This window comes from Mauremys reevesii, linkage group 10 (genome assembly GCF_016161935.1).
Source record: "Mauremys reevesii isolate NIE-2019 linkage group 10, ASM1616193v1, whole genome shotgun sequence".
NCBI lineage: Eukaryota > Metazoa > Chordata > Testudines > Geoemydidae > Mauremys > Mauremys reevesii.
The window spans coordinates 46044518-46062036 of NC_052632.1; the positions used below are offsets into that span (position 1 = coordinate 46044518).

General features: G+C 49.2%; 1 protein-coding gene across 3 annotated transcripts in view; it reads right to left on the reverse strand.

Moving 5' to 3' along the window:
• Nucleotides 1-17519, reverse strand: part of STRA6 (signaling receptor and transporter of retinol STRA6) — a 56640-nt gene that overhangs the window by 16132 nt on the left and 22989 nt on the right. For all 3 annotated transcript variants that reach the window (XM_039490131.1, XM_039490132.1, XM_039490133.1), the window contains 6 exons: nt 14445-14523; nt 13034-13119; nt 10559-10698; nt 9417-9583; nt 8853-8975; nt 5255-5322 (listed from right to left, as the gene is read on the reverse strand). In XM_039490131.1, the coding sequence (XP_039346065.1) occupies nt 5255-5322; nt 8853-8975; nt 9417-9583; nt 10559-10698; nt 13034-13119; nt 14445-14523 (663 nt within the window). The remainder of the gene's footprint in view (nt 1-5254; nt 5323-8852; nt 8976-9416; nt 9584-10558; nt 10699-13033; nt 13120-14444; nt 14524-17519) is intronic.

A 17519-nucleotide genomic window follows, 5' to 3' on the forward strand; every position in this document is an offset into this window, starting at 1 on the left:
CGTGTGCGGGGGATTTAGAATCCCCCCACGGGCCGCACAGTGAGGCTCCGCGGGCCGCATGTTGTGCAGGCCTGGTCTAGTCTGACCCTTGTATGAGATGGGCCATAGGACTGCCCTGAATTCCTGTGTGAACTACAGCATGATGGTCATGTATGAAACCCAGTATAGATTACATTTACTTCTCTAATGTGTGTGTTTTGAGAGAGTGACAGAATATTTGTCACTCTCTCAAAATATTTGCGGAATATTTGCGAAGGCAGGTCTACGTGATTGGGGATTCCATACTGCGAAGGTTGGACAGGCCTGTGACCAGGGCCGATCCGGAGAACAGAAGGGTGTGCTGTCTACCGGGTGCTAAAATACGGGATGTGGACCTGAGGTTGAAAAGGATCCTAAGAGGAGCGGGTAAGAACCCTTTGATCATCCTTCATGTGGGAACGAATGACACGGCTAGATTCTCGCTAGAGAGGATCAAGGGAGACTATGCCAGGTTGGGTAAGACGCTCAAGGAAATTGAGGCTCAGGTGATCTTCAGTGGGATTCTACCTGTCCCTAGGGAAGGGCGCCAAAGGGGTGAGAGGATCGTGATGATTAATAGTTGGCTGAGGGAGTGGTGTTACAAGGAGGGCTTTGGGATGTATGGGCACTGGGAGGCTTTTGGGGACAGACAACTGTTCTCAAGGGATGGGCTCCACCTAAGTAGGGAAGGAAGTAGACTTCTAGGAGGGAGGCTGGCTCATCTGATTAAAAGAGCTTTAAACTAGACACTGGGGGGAGACGGTCGGAGAGGTCCTAGTGCTCTCCACGCCAAATTTTCACATTGGGAGTGAGGACAACAAGATAACAGATATAGCCAGAGGGGGGCAGTTACGTGTAAGGAAGAGGGGGGGGACAGATTCTAGATCTACAAGTCATACTGGAAGTACTGTGTCCCTACCGAGTTGGGTGAAAAGAGTGAGAGGAGCCCAACAGGAAAAATTAGGATGTTTGTTCACCAATGCGAGAAGCTTAGGTAACAAAATGGAGGAACTGGAGCTCCTGGTCCAGGAATTGAAACCGGATATCGTAGGAATAACAGAAACATGGTGGAACGGTAGCCATGACTGGAGTACAGGTATGGAAGGGTATGTGCTGTTTAGGAAAGACCGATGCAAAGGTAAAGGTGGGGGAGTAGCACTGTATATCAATAATGAGGTAAAATGTAATGAGATAACTAGCGCTGCAATGGACAATACAGAGTCTGTTTGGGCAATGGTCACATTGGGGAAGAAAACTACCAGAGCCTCATCCAGGATAGTGATTGGGGTGTGCTATATACCGACGGGATCTAGCTTAGAGATGGATAGAGAGCTCTTTAATGTTTTTAAGGAGGTAAACACTAATAGGAACTGCTTGATCATGGGGGACTTTAACTTCCCGGATATAGATTGGGAAACAAATGCTAGTAATAATAATAGGGCTCAGCTTTTCCTAGACGTGATAGCTAATGAATTCCTTCATCAAGTGGTTGCTGAACCGACGAGGGGGGATGCCATTTTAGATTTGATTTTGGTGAGTAACGAGGACCTTGTTGAGGACATTGTTGTAGGGGACAACCTTGGCTCGAGTGATCATGAGCTAATTCGTTTCCAAATAAATGGGAGGATAATCAATAGTGCATCTGAGACTAGGGTGTATGATTTCAAAAGGGCTAATTTTACTAAATTAAGGCGACTAGTTAGGGAAGTGGACTGGGCTAACATATTTAGGGATCTAAGGGCAGATGATGCCTGGGGTTACTTCAAGTTGAAGTTGCAGGAGTTGTCAGAGGCATGTATCCCGAGAAGGGGGAAACGGCTCGTAGGTAGCAGTTTTAGACCGAGCTGGATGAGCAAGCGTCTTAGAGGGGTCATTAAGAAAAAGCAGAAAGCGTACCAGGAGTGGAAAATGGGAGGGATCAGCAAGGAAACCTACCTTATTGAGGTCAGAGGGTGCATGGAAGCTGTGAGAAAGGCAAAGCGACGAGTGGAGATGGATCTAGCGAAGGGGATTAAAACCAATAGCAAACGGTTTTTTAGCCATATAAATAGGAAGAAAACCAAGAAAGAAGAAGTGGGACCGCTTAAAACTTTAAATGGAGTGGAGATTAGGGATAATCTTGGAATGGCACAATATCTGAACGAATACTTTGCCTCGGTCTTTAATGAGGCTAATGAAGGGCTAAGGAATAGTGATAGAGGGACCGATGGGAATGAAGATATGGGGGTAGACATTACGGTAGCTGAGGTAGAAGCCAAACTGGAACAGCTTAACGGAAGTAAATCGGGGGGCCCGGATAATCTTCATCCTAGAATATTAAGGGAATTGGCGAGGGATATTGCTAGCCCGTTAGCGATAATCTTTAATAAATCCCTAAATTCGGGGATTGTACCGACTGACTGGAGATTAGCTAATGTAGTTCCTATATTCAAGAAGGGGAAAAAAAGTGACCCGGGGAATTATAGGCCTGTTAGTCTAACATCTGTAGTATGCAAAGTCATGGAAAAATCTTAAAAGAGAGAGTGGTTCCGGAGCATGAGGCCGATGGCAACTGGGATAGATTACAGCATGGATTTACGAAAGGTAGATCGTGCCAAACCAACTTGATCTCCTTCTTTGAGAGAGTAACAGATTTTTAGACAAGGGAAATGCGGTGGATCTCATATATCTGGATTTCAGTAAGGCGTTTGATACGGTACCGCATGAAGAATTACTGGTTAAATTGGAAAAGATGGGGATCAGTGAAAATCCAGAGGTGGATAAGGAGCTGGTTAAAGGAGACTGCAGAGGGTAGTATTGAAGGGGAACTGTCCGGTTGGAGGGGGGTTACCAGCGGAGTTCCTCAAGGCTCGGTTTTGGGTCCGATTTTATTCAATCTATTTATTGCTGACCTGGGAACCAAGAGTAGGAGTGGGCTGATAAAGTTTGCGGATGACACCAAGTTGGGGGGTATTGTCAATTCGGAAGAGGATCGGGATATTCTCCAGGGAGATTTAGATGACCTTGTAAACTGGAGTATTAGTAACAGGATGAAATTCAATAGTGAGAAGTGTAAGGTTATGCATTTAGGGATGTCTAACAAGAACTTTAGTTATAAGCTGGGACGCACCAGTTGGAAGTAACGGATGTTGAGAAGGACCTAGGTGTCCTGGTTTATTGCATGATGTATTTGAGTAGGCAATGTTATGTGGCCGTTAAAATAGCTAATGCGGTCTTGGGTTGCATTAGGCGAGGTATTTCTAGTAGGGATAAGGAGGTGCTAGTCCCGTTATATAAGGCGCTGGTGAGACCTCATTTGGAGTATTGTGTGCAGTTTTGGTCTCCCATGTTTAAGAAGGATGAATTCAAACTAGAACAGGTACAAAGAAGGGCCACTAGAATGATCCGAGGAATGGAAGGCCTTTCGTATGAAAGGAGACTTGAGGAGCTCGGTTTGTTTTCCTTAACCAAAAGAAGGATGAGAGGAGATATGATTACACTCTTTAAATATATCAGAGGGATAAATACCAGGGAAGGAGAAGAATTATTTCAGCTCAGTGCTAATGTGGACACGAGGACGAACGGATATAAACTGTCAGTCAGGAAATTCAGGCTTGAAATTAGACGAAGGTTTCTAACCATCAGGGGAGTGCAATACTGGAACAGTCTACCGAGGGAAACAGTGGGGGCGAAGGACCTCCATGACTTTAAGATTAAGCTAGATAAGTTTATGGAGGGGATGGTATGATAGGATAACGGGCTTAGTCAATAGGCCAATTATGTGCCTGGTATGATATAACCTTTTCCAGAGGGTTTGGCTGGAGAGTCTTGCCCGCATGCTCGGGGTTCAGCTGACCGCCATATTTGGGGTCGGGAAGGAATTTTCCTCCAGGGAAGATTGGCTATGGCCCTGGAGGTTTTTCGCCTTCCTCCGAAGCATGGGGCAGGGTTCACTTGCTAAGGAGTGGGTGGATCAGCTTATGTGGCCTGCATCTTGCAGGAGGTCGGACTAGATGATCATAATGGTCCCTTCTGATCTTGAATTCTATGATTCTATGATTCTATGATTTGACATTGGAGGATAAGGGTGTGTGGAGAAGGGAGAGAGAGATTTTCTTTGCTTTAGACTGTAATGAAGTTTTCCATGTCTCATAACTACGGCTGCGAGCTTGTCATGGAGGTCATGGAATCACAGAAAGTCACGGAATCCGTGACTTCTGCAGCCGCTGATGCAGCTGGCCTGGGGGCTGCCTGAGCAGCTCGGGTGGCCCCTGGGCTAGCCGCACTGGCCGCTGCTGAGGCAATCTCAGGCCACCGCCCACCCCACCCCCTAGCAGGAGTTTGGGTAGGGGGCTCAGGGCTGGGGTTGGGGCACGGGAGGGGGTGAGGGCTCTGGGCGGCGCTTACCTCGGGGGACTCCCTGGAAGTGGTGACATCCCTCATCTCCTAGGGGGAGTCACAGCCAGGGGCCTCTGCATGCTGCCTCTGCCTTCAGGCACCACCCCTGGAGCTCCCATTGGCCACGGTTCCTGGCCAATGGGAGCTGCAGAGCCGGTGCTTGGGGAGGAAGCAGCACGCAGAGCTGTGTGGCTGCACCTCCACCTAGGAGCTGAGGGATGTCACCACTTGCAGGGAAGCACAAAACCCAACACCCTTTCCCGGGTGTTCCCAGCCAACAGGAGCTGCAGAGGTGGTGTTTAGGGTGGGGGCAGTGCACGGAGCTTCCCTGGCTGCCCCTGCACCTAGGAGCCAGACATGCCGGTCACTTCCGGGAGCTGCGTGGAGCCAGGGCAGGCAGGGAGCCTGCCTTAGCCACACTGCACCACTGACCAGACTTTTAACAGCCTGGTCAGCGGTGCTGAACAGAGCCGCCAGGGTCCCTTTTCGACCAGGCATTCTGGTTGAAAACTTGATGCCTGGCAACCCTCCCCTTCCTCCCCTCCCCTTCCCCAGCACCCCCACCTGAGCTGACCCTCCCAAGCACCCATGGTGCCCCCGGGCCACCCTCCTCCCCAAAGATTTAATCAGGGGTATATAGTATAAGTCATGGACAGGTGAGGGGCCGTGAATTTTTATTTAATGCCTATGACTTGTCCATGACTTTTACTAAATATACCCATGACTAAAATGTAGCTGTACTCATAACCCCCCATTGCATTTAGTGACTCATCCCCTAGAGGGTCACAACTCCCCAAGTGAGAAACACTGGATTAGAGCCAGGCAGAGTTCCTGAGGAAGAGCATTGTTTTGGCCGTACCTTCTTTTGTGTGTTCTTTTGGCCAGGATAGTCTTCAGGTATTCATTGTAATAGCCACTCCCTACAACCTTAAAGAAAGCAGCACAAAAGCCCACTTGTTATTTGGATACAGGACACAGTCAGATGCTTGAATCAACGCCGTGGTTCTCTCTCCTTAGAGTGGTTATCTACAACAAAGGCCCTATAGGTAACCCTGTGCTCAAAGGTTTCCACCTTTGTCCAATTCTTGCTTCCCTTTTGTCCCCTGCCCAAAGAAAACCCTTCCCTATATACATTCTTTAGGGAAAGCATTGCACCATCTACTGGCAGCCTCCAATATTGAATTCATTCAACACCTAGTATCTTCTTCCAAACAGAGAGTCATTAAGCAGTTGCATTCAACTATAGGAATAAGACTTCCCCACCAAGAAGTGTTACCCAATCTCCATTTTAGATGAACAATTTTTATTGCCATTTTGCAACAAAACATTTGAGTCAATCACTCCAGAAGAAAACTGACTCATTCACTAGAGCCTAAATATCAATCTAGATGTGAGGATCGCAGGCTCCAATCCAGAAGACCATGTTGATACCAGACTGACCAAAAGGAAAACACTCAGTCCAATGCTGAGAAACGCTGGGAGCAGGATTTAGATTAACTAGAGGGTTCTTTAGACTAAATCCAGGATTTGGTATAATACTAAGAAATCTGCAAGGTGTGGATTTGTTTGTGTTTTGGGTTGGGGGTCAGGGAGGGAGTGTGTGTTATTACATTTTTAAATAGGTTTCCCCCCATATCCTCCAAACAAAGGTTGTCTGATCCTAAGGGATTATCCCCTCCTGCCATGAAAATTTAGGAGGCAAACAATGAGACACCAGTTCTGGGCTGAATGGAACCCATTGATGCCTAAGCTTCTTGAGCTAAGGAGTTTACACAGAAGAGAGATTTTCTTTCTCTCCAAATACAGCAAGATAAAAAAAAAACAGAACCATCAAACCCGCTGACCTCTGGGGCACTCGTGGGCACAGCCAGTGTGCCAAGAGCTCGCAGCTAGCACGGGGATATCTGGAGAACTTGGGATACAGAGGTGGCAAGTGGCAGGGGCTCAGCCAGAAGGAGCAAGTAGGGAATAGGCAATACTCTCAGCAAAGGTTCAAGGATTAGGATTGACAGCACCTATGCTGAAGTAGGAGGAGCAGGCATTTAGAACAAGTTAGACTAATTGCCTTCTTTCCTCACAGCCCGGAATGATGGCAGCAGATGGCTTCCATAGCTTGGATCATTCCAAGACAACTCACAATGGAAGCATTCCCATGCTGAACAACAGCCAGCTGCTTTGCTCTCATCACAGGAAGTTTGTTATGCACCGGAGGTGCTGGAACAATTTTTATAGTGGAAATGCTGATGACAGAAGCCATGGAAATCATGTATTTGGTGTTTTTTTTTATTACTACTTCAAGCCAGGGGGTGCAGAAGCACCCCTAGTTCCAGCACCACTGTTATGCACTGAACTTCAGCCACACTCCTCTTACTCTGGGAGATATAGGGAAGGACAGGAGTACCTTGCACATTGGTGGGAGCAACTAAAGTGCCAAATGGCAGCATTATGGGACTCTGACTGAAGCTGAGTTCCAAGGGGTAGGATACTGGCAGGTGATCAAGCACCAATAGAACTGATGCATTAAAGATTGATAACCTCAAGCTTGGGAGATGAGCACCTTCCAATCCCCCTTGCATGTAATGACACTTGGCTGGGGTGCAATCAGGATGTTGCAAGGAAAGAGGAAATTCAGTATCTCAGGCCCCTTTTCAAACAGGGCTGATGCTGGATGTGGAGGAAGGCTGCCTACTAGGCCCATAGAATATTAGGGTTAGAAGGGACCTCAGAAGGTCATCTAGTCCAACCCCCTGCTCAAAGCAGGACCAATCCCCAGACAGATTTTTACCCCAATTCCCCCCTCAAGGATTGAACTCACAACCCTGGGTTTAGCAGGCCAATGCTTGAACCACTGAACCCTCCCCCCATGACAGCAGAGAGGAAATAAAATAGGAAGGTTTGTTGGCTTGGAAGAATGATTAAAAAGTAACTTAAGTGATTGCAAGCCCCAGAGTCGGGGGTGGAAAGTGACGAATACAGAATCCAGGACAGGGTTTACTGGAGAGTCAATAGAACTGAGTGAAGAGGCTCAGCAGGTTGGCTCAAATGAACATATAAAAGCTTGATGTTCAGCTGACACCCATAGGTTTGCAAGCTCATGGGGACATTGACTTCCTCCACTTTCTGGGCAAGCCAAAAGTTCCCCTACAACAGCCGCTTCCCCACCATTCCAGCTTCTGATCTTAGCTGGAGCCCAGAAATAATGAAATACAGTGGGGAAAGCTAATCAAATATTTTCAGAATTTGGACTAGAGCAGTGGTTCTCAAACTGCGGGTCAGGACCCCAAAGTGGGTTGCGACCCAGTTTTAATGGGGTCACCAGGGCTGGCATTAGACTTGCTGGGGTTCAGGGCTGAAACTAAAGTTTGGGTGCCCTGCAGGGCAGCAGAGCTTAGGCTTTGGTCCCCCTTCCTGGGGTCATGTAGTAATTTTTGTTGTCAGAAGAGGGTTGCGATGCAATGAAGTTTGAGAAACCCTGGACTAGAGGCTCAGTTCACAGCTTAGTGTTTAGCTAAGTCAGTTCCTGAAGCCCAACCCTACAGAAACACACAGGGCCACCTTTGCAGAGCCTGCCTCTGGTTTTCACCCAGCCATTTTTATCCGCTCAGCTGATTAAGCCTGCAAACGAGATACAGACATAAATAGCATGTGATGCACTCGGAAGCACTCGGTTTGTGCACACAGACAATCATCCCAGTGTGCAAAGTTGGATGCGGAAAGTGTGCCTTACAATTGGAGAACTTGGGTGGCCCCATTCGACCCTAAGGGCTTGTCTACACTTGAAAGTTATTTTGGATTAGGATGGGGAGTGAATTTTAAAAAAATCACACAGTAGCTATTCGGGAGCAAGAGTGTGCCCACAAAGGGAACTACTGCAAGTAAATTTCCCTGTAGATAAGCTCTAAGTAGAAGGCCAGACAGATGTGGAAACAATATGAGAAAACCATCTGGCAGAGCAATGACTAGTCAAAAGCATTCAGTGACCATGGACTTCAGAGAACCAAGATCAGTACCTCAGGCATTTTCACTACAAAATGGGGATGATCTATTTTGCACATAAAAACAGGAGAGTCCTGCTATTAAGAAAAAAAAATTATACACATGGCATTTAAAGTATTGCAAAACTGACCAGTTTTCATGCCAATAAGACAATACACTACAAAATGACATAAAATACAGGCAATGGCATATTTCTTGAAAGTTGTCTGATTCATGCCACATTTTTTGTCTCTTCTATAGCCACATCTGCTCTGCTGGGCACATCTTCAACTCTGGTCACAGACACTAAAGTCTCATTCACTACTTAATTAGCTCACACACATGATAAAAATTTGAACCAATAACTGGTGCATAACTGTTGCACAGGAGTGCAACTAACATAAGGGGGGAAATTGATATTTTCTTTGACTCTTAGCAGAGTAAACATAACATAGATTTGATAGAAAGCTGCAGTGCATTACCTCTCTAGCAGCTGGTTTCTTCTGTGTGAAGCTCCTGACAAGCAGCACTGGATACCAAATGCTCAGGACAATGAGGCAGAGGATAATAGGAACATAAGACAGCAGGGAATAATACCTGTAAATCTGGGGAGAAGGGGACAGCTGATAAGTGTGGTTATCACTTCATACTTCAGCACAAACCTGTACCTAGGTCACAGTACGTAGAATACTACAACTTCCTGCCCCTGTTTCCCCTTCATCCAAAGAGTTCAGATTCAGTCTAGGGTTCCTCAGGTGCTTGCAGATGCCCAGAATGCAGCAATAGCCAAAAGCCTTTTTCCATCTGCATTGGGTTAGGAGGTTGCAAGGGCTCTGCTCTGATGTGGCCTGCACTACATTTATGCACACCTTCGGCTCCTTCAAGAAGAACCTGACTTGAGGCTTCACCGTGAAAGAGAGTCTCCCAGTTCCAAGCTCCAGCCATTCATCCCCACTCCCTTTCCACTTACCTGGAGATGTCTTTAGTAGCTGACGTGACCAGGAAGGAAGAACAATGCTCATGTTATGCATCTCGTTTGCATTTACCTTGGGCGACTGAGGACAGTCCACTTTCTGCCAGATATGGACCACACAGTGGCACCAGGAGAGCAAGCAGCCTACGAAGTACCCGGCTCGGTGTCTGATTGTGGCGCATGCAATTAAAGGATAATAGAAGGCAGGGTAATAGAGCAAAGCCATGATCTTCCAATACTCTAGACAAGGGTGGGGGGAGAGAAAAAACAAAATTGCAGAGCTCTCAGTACAAGGATTAATAGGCAAAGTGATGCGCTTGACTTGTATATCGGGTTAAGAGGAGATGTTAAGCCACCCAAAGCTGGAGACTGGAAACCTAGTCCATGCTAACGGCATGCAGGGACAGCCAGCGATGGCACCTCTCTTCCCCTTGGCACCACCATCACACAAGGGCTTCCCATCAGCCTGCCCCATGCAAAATGCTCACTGGATGAGACCTTAGCGGTGCTGCCTTCGCTTAGCGGAGTTTAACTGCTGGGATGCCTTCGCTTTGCCATATGAAGCTCAGATGAACCCTCACCTTTTAGATCAAGGTGCTTCCCCTCCAGCCCCAGTTGGTTTTGTCTGGTTCATTTCAGAGGAACTCAGCATCTGCAGCTCCCATTCACATCAACTGGAGCTCTGGCTTCCCAGTGCCTCTACGGCAGGCCCCACCAGTACTAATGCAAGTGATGGAACGGCAGTAATAGGCAGGGTCTGACAGAGCACAAGGCTGCTTCACAAAGTTTGGCATGAGTCACAACAGCTCTGTCTTTTTCAACAAAGACCCGCCCCCTCCTCCTCCAGTTGTAAAATGGTCCATTGTTAGCAATAGCCCACGCTGTCTGAAAATCTGGAGTATGTTTGCACTGATCTGTGTGCAAGAGGACATGCAATAGATTGGTCAAATGTTGCCTAGGGGCAGGGCCAGTGAGGGCACAACATATTTAAAATGAACTAATGTGTGTGGGGGGGGAAATGTAGCCAAAAAATGTAGACAGTTATTCAGGATATCATCCAGTTAGAGGAAAGCCTGCACCAGGTCTGAACGAGATCCCTGTGCCCACCTGGGACAGCCTGTGGGGACAGCCCTAGCTTCTGAGGGTCCCAATGGATTGAAACAGCAAAACATCCGTGAACTTCAGAAAGGGATGGCCCAGTGCCACCTGCATTACCTCGACTACGTGGGGAGGAGCTGGCAATGAAAGGCAGGGGGTCGGTATCCAGCACCAGCACACAAACAGAAGAGAAGAGGATTCCAAACACTGCTGCCACCAGCCCCTGGTGGCCCTCCGCCTCCAAGAAATTCACAGGGCTGCAACAATTGCGGGGGGGGGGGGGGGGAAGAGAAGGGTTAGAATGAGGACAGGGTGCCTCTCACCCCCACCTCCCCATGGAGACCACCTTTCCCTCTGCTGCAGACAGCTTGAGAGAGAAGGGCACAGTGGTTTGGGACACCACATCCACCTGTCTCTGCCACAAAGGGTAACCACTAGGAGCATCACACAACAGCTGGGATAGGGAGTTATCACAAAGCCCACATTGAGTGACCAGTAGGATGTACCCATGTGTCCCATTTTCCAGCACTGCTCATCACCAAGGTATCTGGATGCCCTTTGTTTAGCTGGAAGAAACTGAGCCCCAACTTGACCATGCCATAGCCATACTCTGGCCTTCTCTGAGCTGCCCTAAGGACAAAGGTGGTTCTTCATGGTCGTTGCTGAGTGTCCCAGTCACATTTGCAGGGAACATGGAGCTGCAACCTCTCTCAGGGGTGGATAATTCTTATTTCTACTGCCCAAAGGTGATTTACAGACTAAACAGTAAGGTCATGGGAATTCATGATCCATATGGTTCTGTGGATATGGGAAAGCAGTGCATGTGATATATCTTGACTTTAGCAAAGCTTCTGATACGGTCTCCAACAGTATTCTTGCCAGCAAGCTAAAGAAGCATGGATTGGATGATTGGACTATAAGGTGGATAGAAAGCTGGCTAGATCATCGGGCTCAAAGGGTAGTGATCAATGGCTCAATGTCTAGTTGGCAGCCAGTATCAAGCGGAGAGCTCCAGGGGTCGGTCCTGGGGCCAGTTTTGTTCAACATCTTCATTAATGACCTGGATGACGGGATGGATTTCACCCTCAGCAAGTTTACAGATGACACTAAGCTGGGGGAGAGGTAGATATGCTGGAGGGCAGGAATAGGGTCCAGAGTGACCTAGACAAATTGGAGGATTGGGCCAAAAGAAATCGGATGAGGTTCAAAAAGACAAGTGTAGAGTCTTGCTCTTAGGATGGAAGAATCCCATGGACTACTACAGGCTGGGGACCGACTGGCTAAGCAGCAGTTCTGCAGAAAAGGACCTGGGGATTACAGTGGACGAGAAGCTGGATATGAGTCAGCAGTGTGCCCTTGTTGCCAAAAAGGCCAACACCATATTGGGCTGTATTAGTAGGAGTATTGCCAGCAGGTCGAGGGAAGTGATTATTCCCCTCTGTTCGGCACTGGTGAGGCCACACCTGGAGTATTGCATCCAGTTTTGGTCCCCCCATTACACAAGGGATGTGGACAAATTGGCGAGAGTCCAGTGGAGGACAATGAAAATGATTAGGGTGCTGGGGCACATGACTTACAAGGAGAGGCTGAGGGAACTGCACAAGGGAGGAGTGAGGGGAGATCTGATAGCAGCCTTCAAGTATCTGAAGGGGGGTTCGAAAGAGGATGGAGCTCGGCTGTTCTCAGTGGTGACAAATGACAGAACAAGAAGCAATGGTCTCAAGTTGCAGTGGGGGAGGTCTAGGTTGGATATTAGGAAACACTATTTCACTAGGAGGGTGGTGAAGCACTGGAATGGGTTATCTAGGGAGGTGGGGAATCTCCATCCGTAGAGGTTTTTAAGGCCCGGCTTGACAAAGCCATGGCTGGGATGATTTAGTTGGTGTTGGTCCTGCTTTGAGCAGGGGATTGGACTAGATGACCTCCTGAGGTCTCTTCCAACCCTAATCTTCTCTGATCAGGGCTGCCACACGAATGGCAGAGTGACTGAGAAGCAACCATCCTGGTCATAGCTCTTAGTTTGCCTAAAGAAAAGCTTCCCCATGCTCTTAGGTCAGCCTGCTCTGGGAAGAGGAGTGGAAGGGGGGAAAGCCATGAAAGCAGTAAAGAGAGGAAGGTTCAAATCAGGTTAGATAAAGCTCCAAACTTTAAGATTCTTATTGTGAACTTGGAGACAGCTGAAAATTTTGACTAGAAAGAGCCTGATCCAGCCCTTCCTGCTCTAGCCTGGGGTCTGAAACACAGCCTTGAATTCTGCATCTGCCATTTCACCTCCTAGCCTAGTTACATGCCATGCTGTAAAGTGCCAAGCTACCCAACAGCCAACAGTCTGCAAATCAGAACACTAGATAAACCAAGGGCTAATAGGTGCACCCACCGAACTGTGCTCACAATCTTTTCGGATGGGAAAATCAGAGACAGTTGAGGAATCGGGGCCATTGAGAGATTTCAGCAATTCCAGTCTGAACAGCATCAGGGAGTGCAGAGTCACATGAAAACAAATGTAAACCTCAGCCAAGGTTGCTTGTGGGGCAAAGGGAGCAGTGTTGGTGGATATGTGCAGAGGTGTGGATATGGAATTATTCTGGGTACCTCAGCAGTCCAGGTGCTCCATTCCAAGAGCTTTTATAGAAGCTCTTGCGCTTCACCAACAGAGACAAGATTATCAGGATGGCCAGCTGCAAAGAGAGTCAATGACAAATAATCAAAATAGTGAAAGTACCTATGAAGGTGCAAACCCCTAGCCCCATCTCTTTAAACACTGGCCCCATGGGTGGATATCAGATACCCAATGAGGTGTGCGGCTGTGCAAGAAGGTGCCAAACAGAGAGACGCTTATAGGTCTAAGCAACAGGGAATCAACAGTGGGCAATAAATCAGTCCCTGCCTGAGAGGGCTTGCGGCTCCCACGTGCAGGTAGGTGAAGCAACTGAATAAAGGGCAGGAACACAGTCCGTGTGTCCCAGAATGAACCAAAGAACAAGAAAGGGAGCTAGATCCTCAGCTGATGTACATCTGTAGCTCCCATTGATTGTACCGGAGCCAGGCTGATTTATATGCATGAGCTGAGGATCTAGCCCTTATCTGCACCCCAGTATTTGAACAGAACAAAGTGGGTTAATACAGTCTCTTGCCACCCCATTCCTTGTAACCTCTCTTCCTTCCTCCATCACTCCAGTGGTTTCACCTTAGATGCACTGTCCTTTTGTGGTAATAGTCCCGTTTCCAGGACACCAGATTTGTCCCTGTGCTGGGTGGCTCTACCTAACCTTGTGGATAATACAGGCTCAACTAGTTCTGCTAGGGCCACTTAGGCCCTAGCATGTATGTCTAATTCTCTCTGTTGAAGGGAAGCATGATCAGCGATGGGGGAACTCCAGAGAGGCCCAGAGGAGTGCCCAATCATTTGGGTCTTTCTCCCAACTACTCCAAACTTCGGGTTGTGGTGACCAAATGTCATTACCAATTAGTGCCCAAGTGAGTGGCCTGGGTGAAGCGTTGCAGGCAAAGAAGATTTCAGTGGAGTTCTAGTGGACAGGCATCTATCTTGCAAAATGACTACTGTTATTGGCATGCTTCCTGGGAGCCTTTGAAGAGGGGTCAAAGGCTGAGTGGGACACAGGGACCAAATTACCCTAAAAGCAACACCTTGGGCAGCAGGTGGAAACATGAAGTCCGGGCTGCAGCAGATCATCTGTTCTTCTGATAAGCTACCTAAAGAGGTGCCTGATTGACAGCTCTGCTGTGTTAAACCTCCAATCCCCACATGACAGAAACAGAATGGACAGGAGCAATGCAGGCACTCATATCACACTCACGAGCACGGCTCACAGATTAAGGGCAGAAGGGCCCTTGACGATCATCTGACTTTCTGCATGGTCCCGGCCAGAGAAGCTCCCCCAGTAATTACTGTCTCAATGACACGGACGGACAGATAGACTTCCCTCAGAAAGCTGCACAAACCCCAGCCTCATCCAAAGATGGAATCTCTGCAGATACTTACAGATATAGGAGCCATGCAGGTGTGATAAAGACGGTAGGAGATGGTGGGATCGCAGGCTAGGATAACACTAGGAAATATACTGAAAGAAAATAAATAAATCCACTCAAAATATATTCATTACATAAAGGAGGACCAAAGACTTATGTAATCACATGTGCTATGCCTAGAGGAGCTTGGGGAGAATTCTGCAGTAGGTGTCCTTCCAGCCTCAAGGGAAAAGTATATTTTTTATTCCCTATCGATTGCACTTGTGTCAATAACTTAGCCATGCCAACAAAAAGCTTGCCTTCTGAGGAGCAGCCCAAGGGGATGCTAGGTAGATTTTACATAGTAGTTTAAATATATTCCACTAATAGGAAAGGATACATACGGTAATTCCTCACACTGTAGTTATGTTCCTGAAAAATGCTACTTTAAGTGAAATGATGTTAAATGAATCCAATTTCCCCATAAGAATTAATGTAAATATGGGAGGTTAGGTTCCAGGGAAATTTTTTCCGCCAGACAAAAGACTATATATATATATATATATATATATATATATATACACATATACACACACACACACACACACACGCACACATATATACACAGTATACATTTTAAACAAACAATTTAATACTGTACACAGCAATGATGATTGGTTGAAGTGGTGGAGTCAGAGGGTGGGATATTTCCCAGGGAATGCCTTTCTGCTACATGATGAGCATGGCTGAGCCCTCAAGGGTTAACACGTTGTTGTTAATGTAGCCTCACACTCTACAAGGTAGCAGGAATGGAAGGAGGAGACACAGCATGGCAGAGAGAGACAGAGACATACACCGTGTGTGCGCTTATGTGTGTGTGTGAGAGAGAGAGAGAGACAGACACACACACACACACACACACCGTGTAAGTGTGAGAGAGAGAGATGCACTGCCCCTTTAAGGGGGGGGGGGGAGTCATAGCTCAGTGGTTTGAGCATTGGCCTGCTAAACCCAGGGTTGTGAATTCAATCCTTGAGAGGGCCACTTAGGGATCTGGGGCAAAAATCAGTAGTTGGTCCTGCTAGTAAAGGCAGGGGGCTGGACTCAATGATCTTTCAAGGTCCCTTCCAGTTCTAGGAGATTGGTATATCTCCAATTATTATTATAATTATAAAAGTACACTGACCCCACTCTACATACATTGCCCTTTTAAGTAGATCAGCAAGTTGAGACAGTAGCTGCTGCCAGCAAGCTCCCTCTGTCCTGAGCCCTGTCCTGTCCTCCCCTGCTCTGTTGATGGGGTAAAGGAGCGGGGGTGCTGGGGACACCCTGACATCAGCACCCCTCTTCCCCCCCACTCCCCTCGCACAGCAAGCAGGAGGCTCCCAGGAGCAGCTCCAAGGCAGAGGGCAGTGTGGGGAGGGACAACTGAACTGCCCTGCAACTGATAGCCTGCTGGATGGCTGCAGTACAGGGAACTTAAGGGAGCTGACAGGGGGCCATTGGCCTACCCTGGTTCCAAGCCCCCACCAGCTCCAATGGGCATGGGCGCCGACTTATATGGGCTCCTGGGGCTTTAGCCCCAGGAATATTTACAGTCAGGGGCTCTGCTCCACCAATAGTTGGAGCTAGGTTTCGCCCCTTTTAAATCCCAGCCGCGGCCAGGAATCAGAGGGCTCTGGGCTGCCTGCAAGCGCGGGGAGCCCAGAGCCCTTTAAATCCCAGCCGCAGCCGGGAGTCAGAGGGCTCCGGGCTGCCTGCAAGCGCAGGGAGCCCAGGGCCTTTTAAATCCCAGCCGCGGCCGGGAATCCGAGGGCTCTGGGCTGCCCGCTGCGGCGGGGAGCCCAGAGCCCTTTAAATCCCAGCCGCGGCCGGGAGTCAGAGGGTTCTGGGCTGCCTGGAACCGCGGGGAGCCCAGAGACCTTTAAATCCCAGCCGCGGCCGGGAGTCAGAGGGCTCTGGGCTGCCTGCAAGCGCGGGGAGCCCAGAGCCCTTTAAATCCCAGCCGCGGCCGGGAGTCAGAGGGTTCTGGGCTGCCCGGAACCGCGGGGAGCCCAGAGCCCTTTAAATACCAGCCGCGGCCGGGAGTCAGAGGGCTCTGGGCTGCCTGCAAGCGCGGGGAGCCCAGAGCCCTTTAAATCCCAGCCGCGGCCGGGAGTCAGAGGGCTCTGGGCTGCCCGCTGCGGCGGGGAGCCCAGAGCCCTTTAAATCCCAGCCGCGGCCGGGAGTCAGAGGGCTCTGCACTGCCCCAGGGGCAGGGAGCCCAGAGCCCTTTGAATCCCAGCCGGGGAGGCGGCTGGGATTTAAAGGGCTCAGGGCTTCCCGCAGCTGCCAGCAGCCCAGAGCCCTTTGAATCCCAGCCCCTGGCCGCTGATTGCCCCCTCCCCAGACCCTTGCCCCAACTGCCCCCCAGGACCCGCACCCCCTATCTAAGCATCACTGGTCCTTATCCCCGGATTACCCCCTCCCGAGACCCCTGCCCCTAACTGCCCCTTGGGCCCCCAGCCCCTAACTAAACCGCCCATCTCCTTGTTCCCAACTGGCCCCGCCGGAGACCCCCCCCAACATCCCCCCCAGGATCGCACCCCCTACCTGTCCCCTGATAAACCTCCTGGACTCCCATGCCTATCCAATTGCTGCCTGTCCCCTGACTGCCCTTTCGAACCTCTGCCCCATCCAACCCCCCCTGCTCCTTGTCCCTTGACTGCCCCCTGGAACTCCCTACCCCTTCTCCAACCCCCAAACCGCTTACTGTGCCACTCAGACCCAGCGTATCTGGCTCCGTGCAGCTCCAGACAGTTGCTGCCATGCTCCCCCATGGAGCCCACAGCCCTCTCCCACCCCCAGCACCTGCCTTCCAGATTTGAACACCTCAAAATTCAGGTGTGCTCAAGCTCGGTTTGGGCAGCTTTTACTTCATTTCTCCCAAATCAGTTTCCCCTGCAAGGTGCCAACTGAAGGTGTTGGAGAACAGAGAGATCGGGTGGCCTCCTAATGCCTGGACAAGAGACAAAGGCCGGAGGAGGGAGTGTCAATGCCTGTGCGGACTTCTGGGAAGTGCACGGTGTGGAAGGGGATGCTGTGATGCTTTGGAACAACTCCATACAAA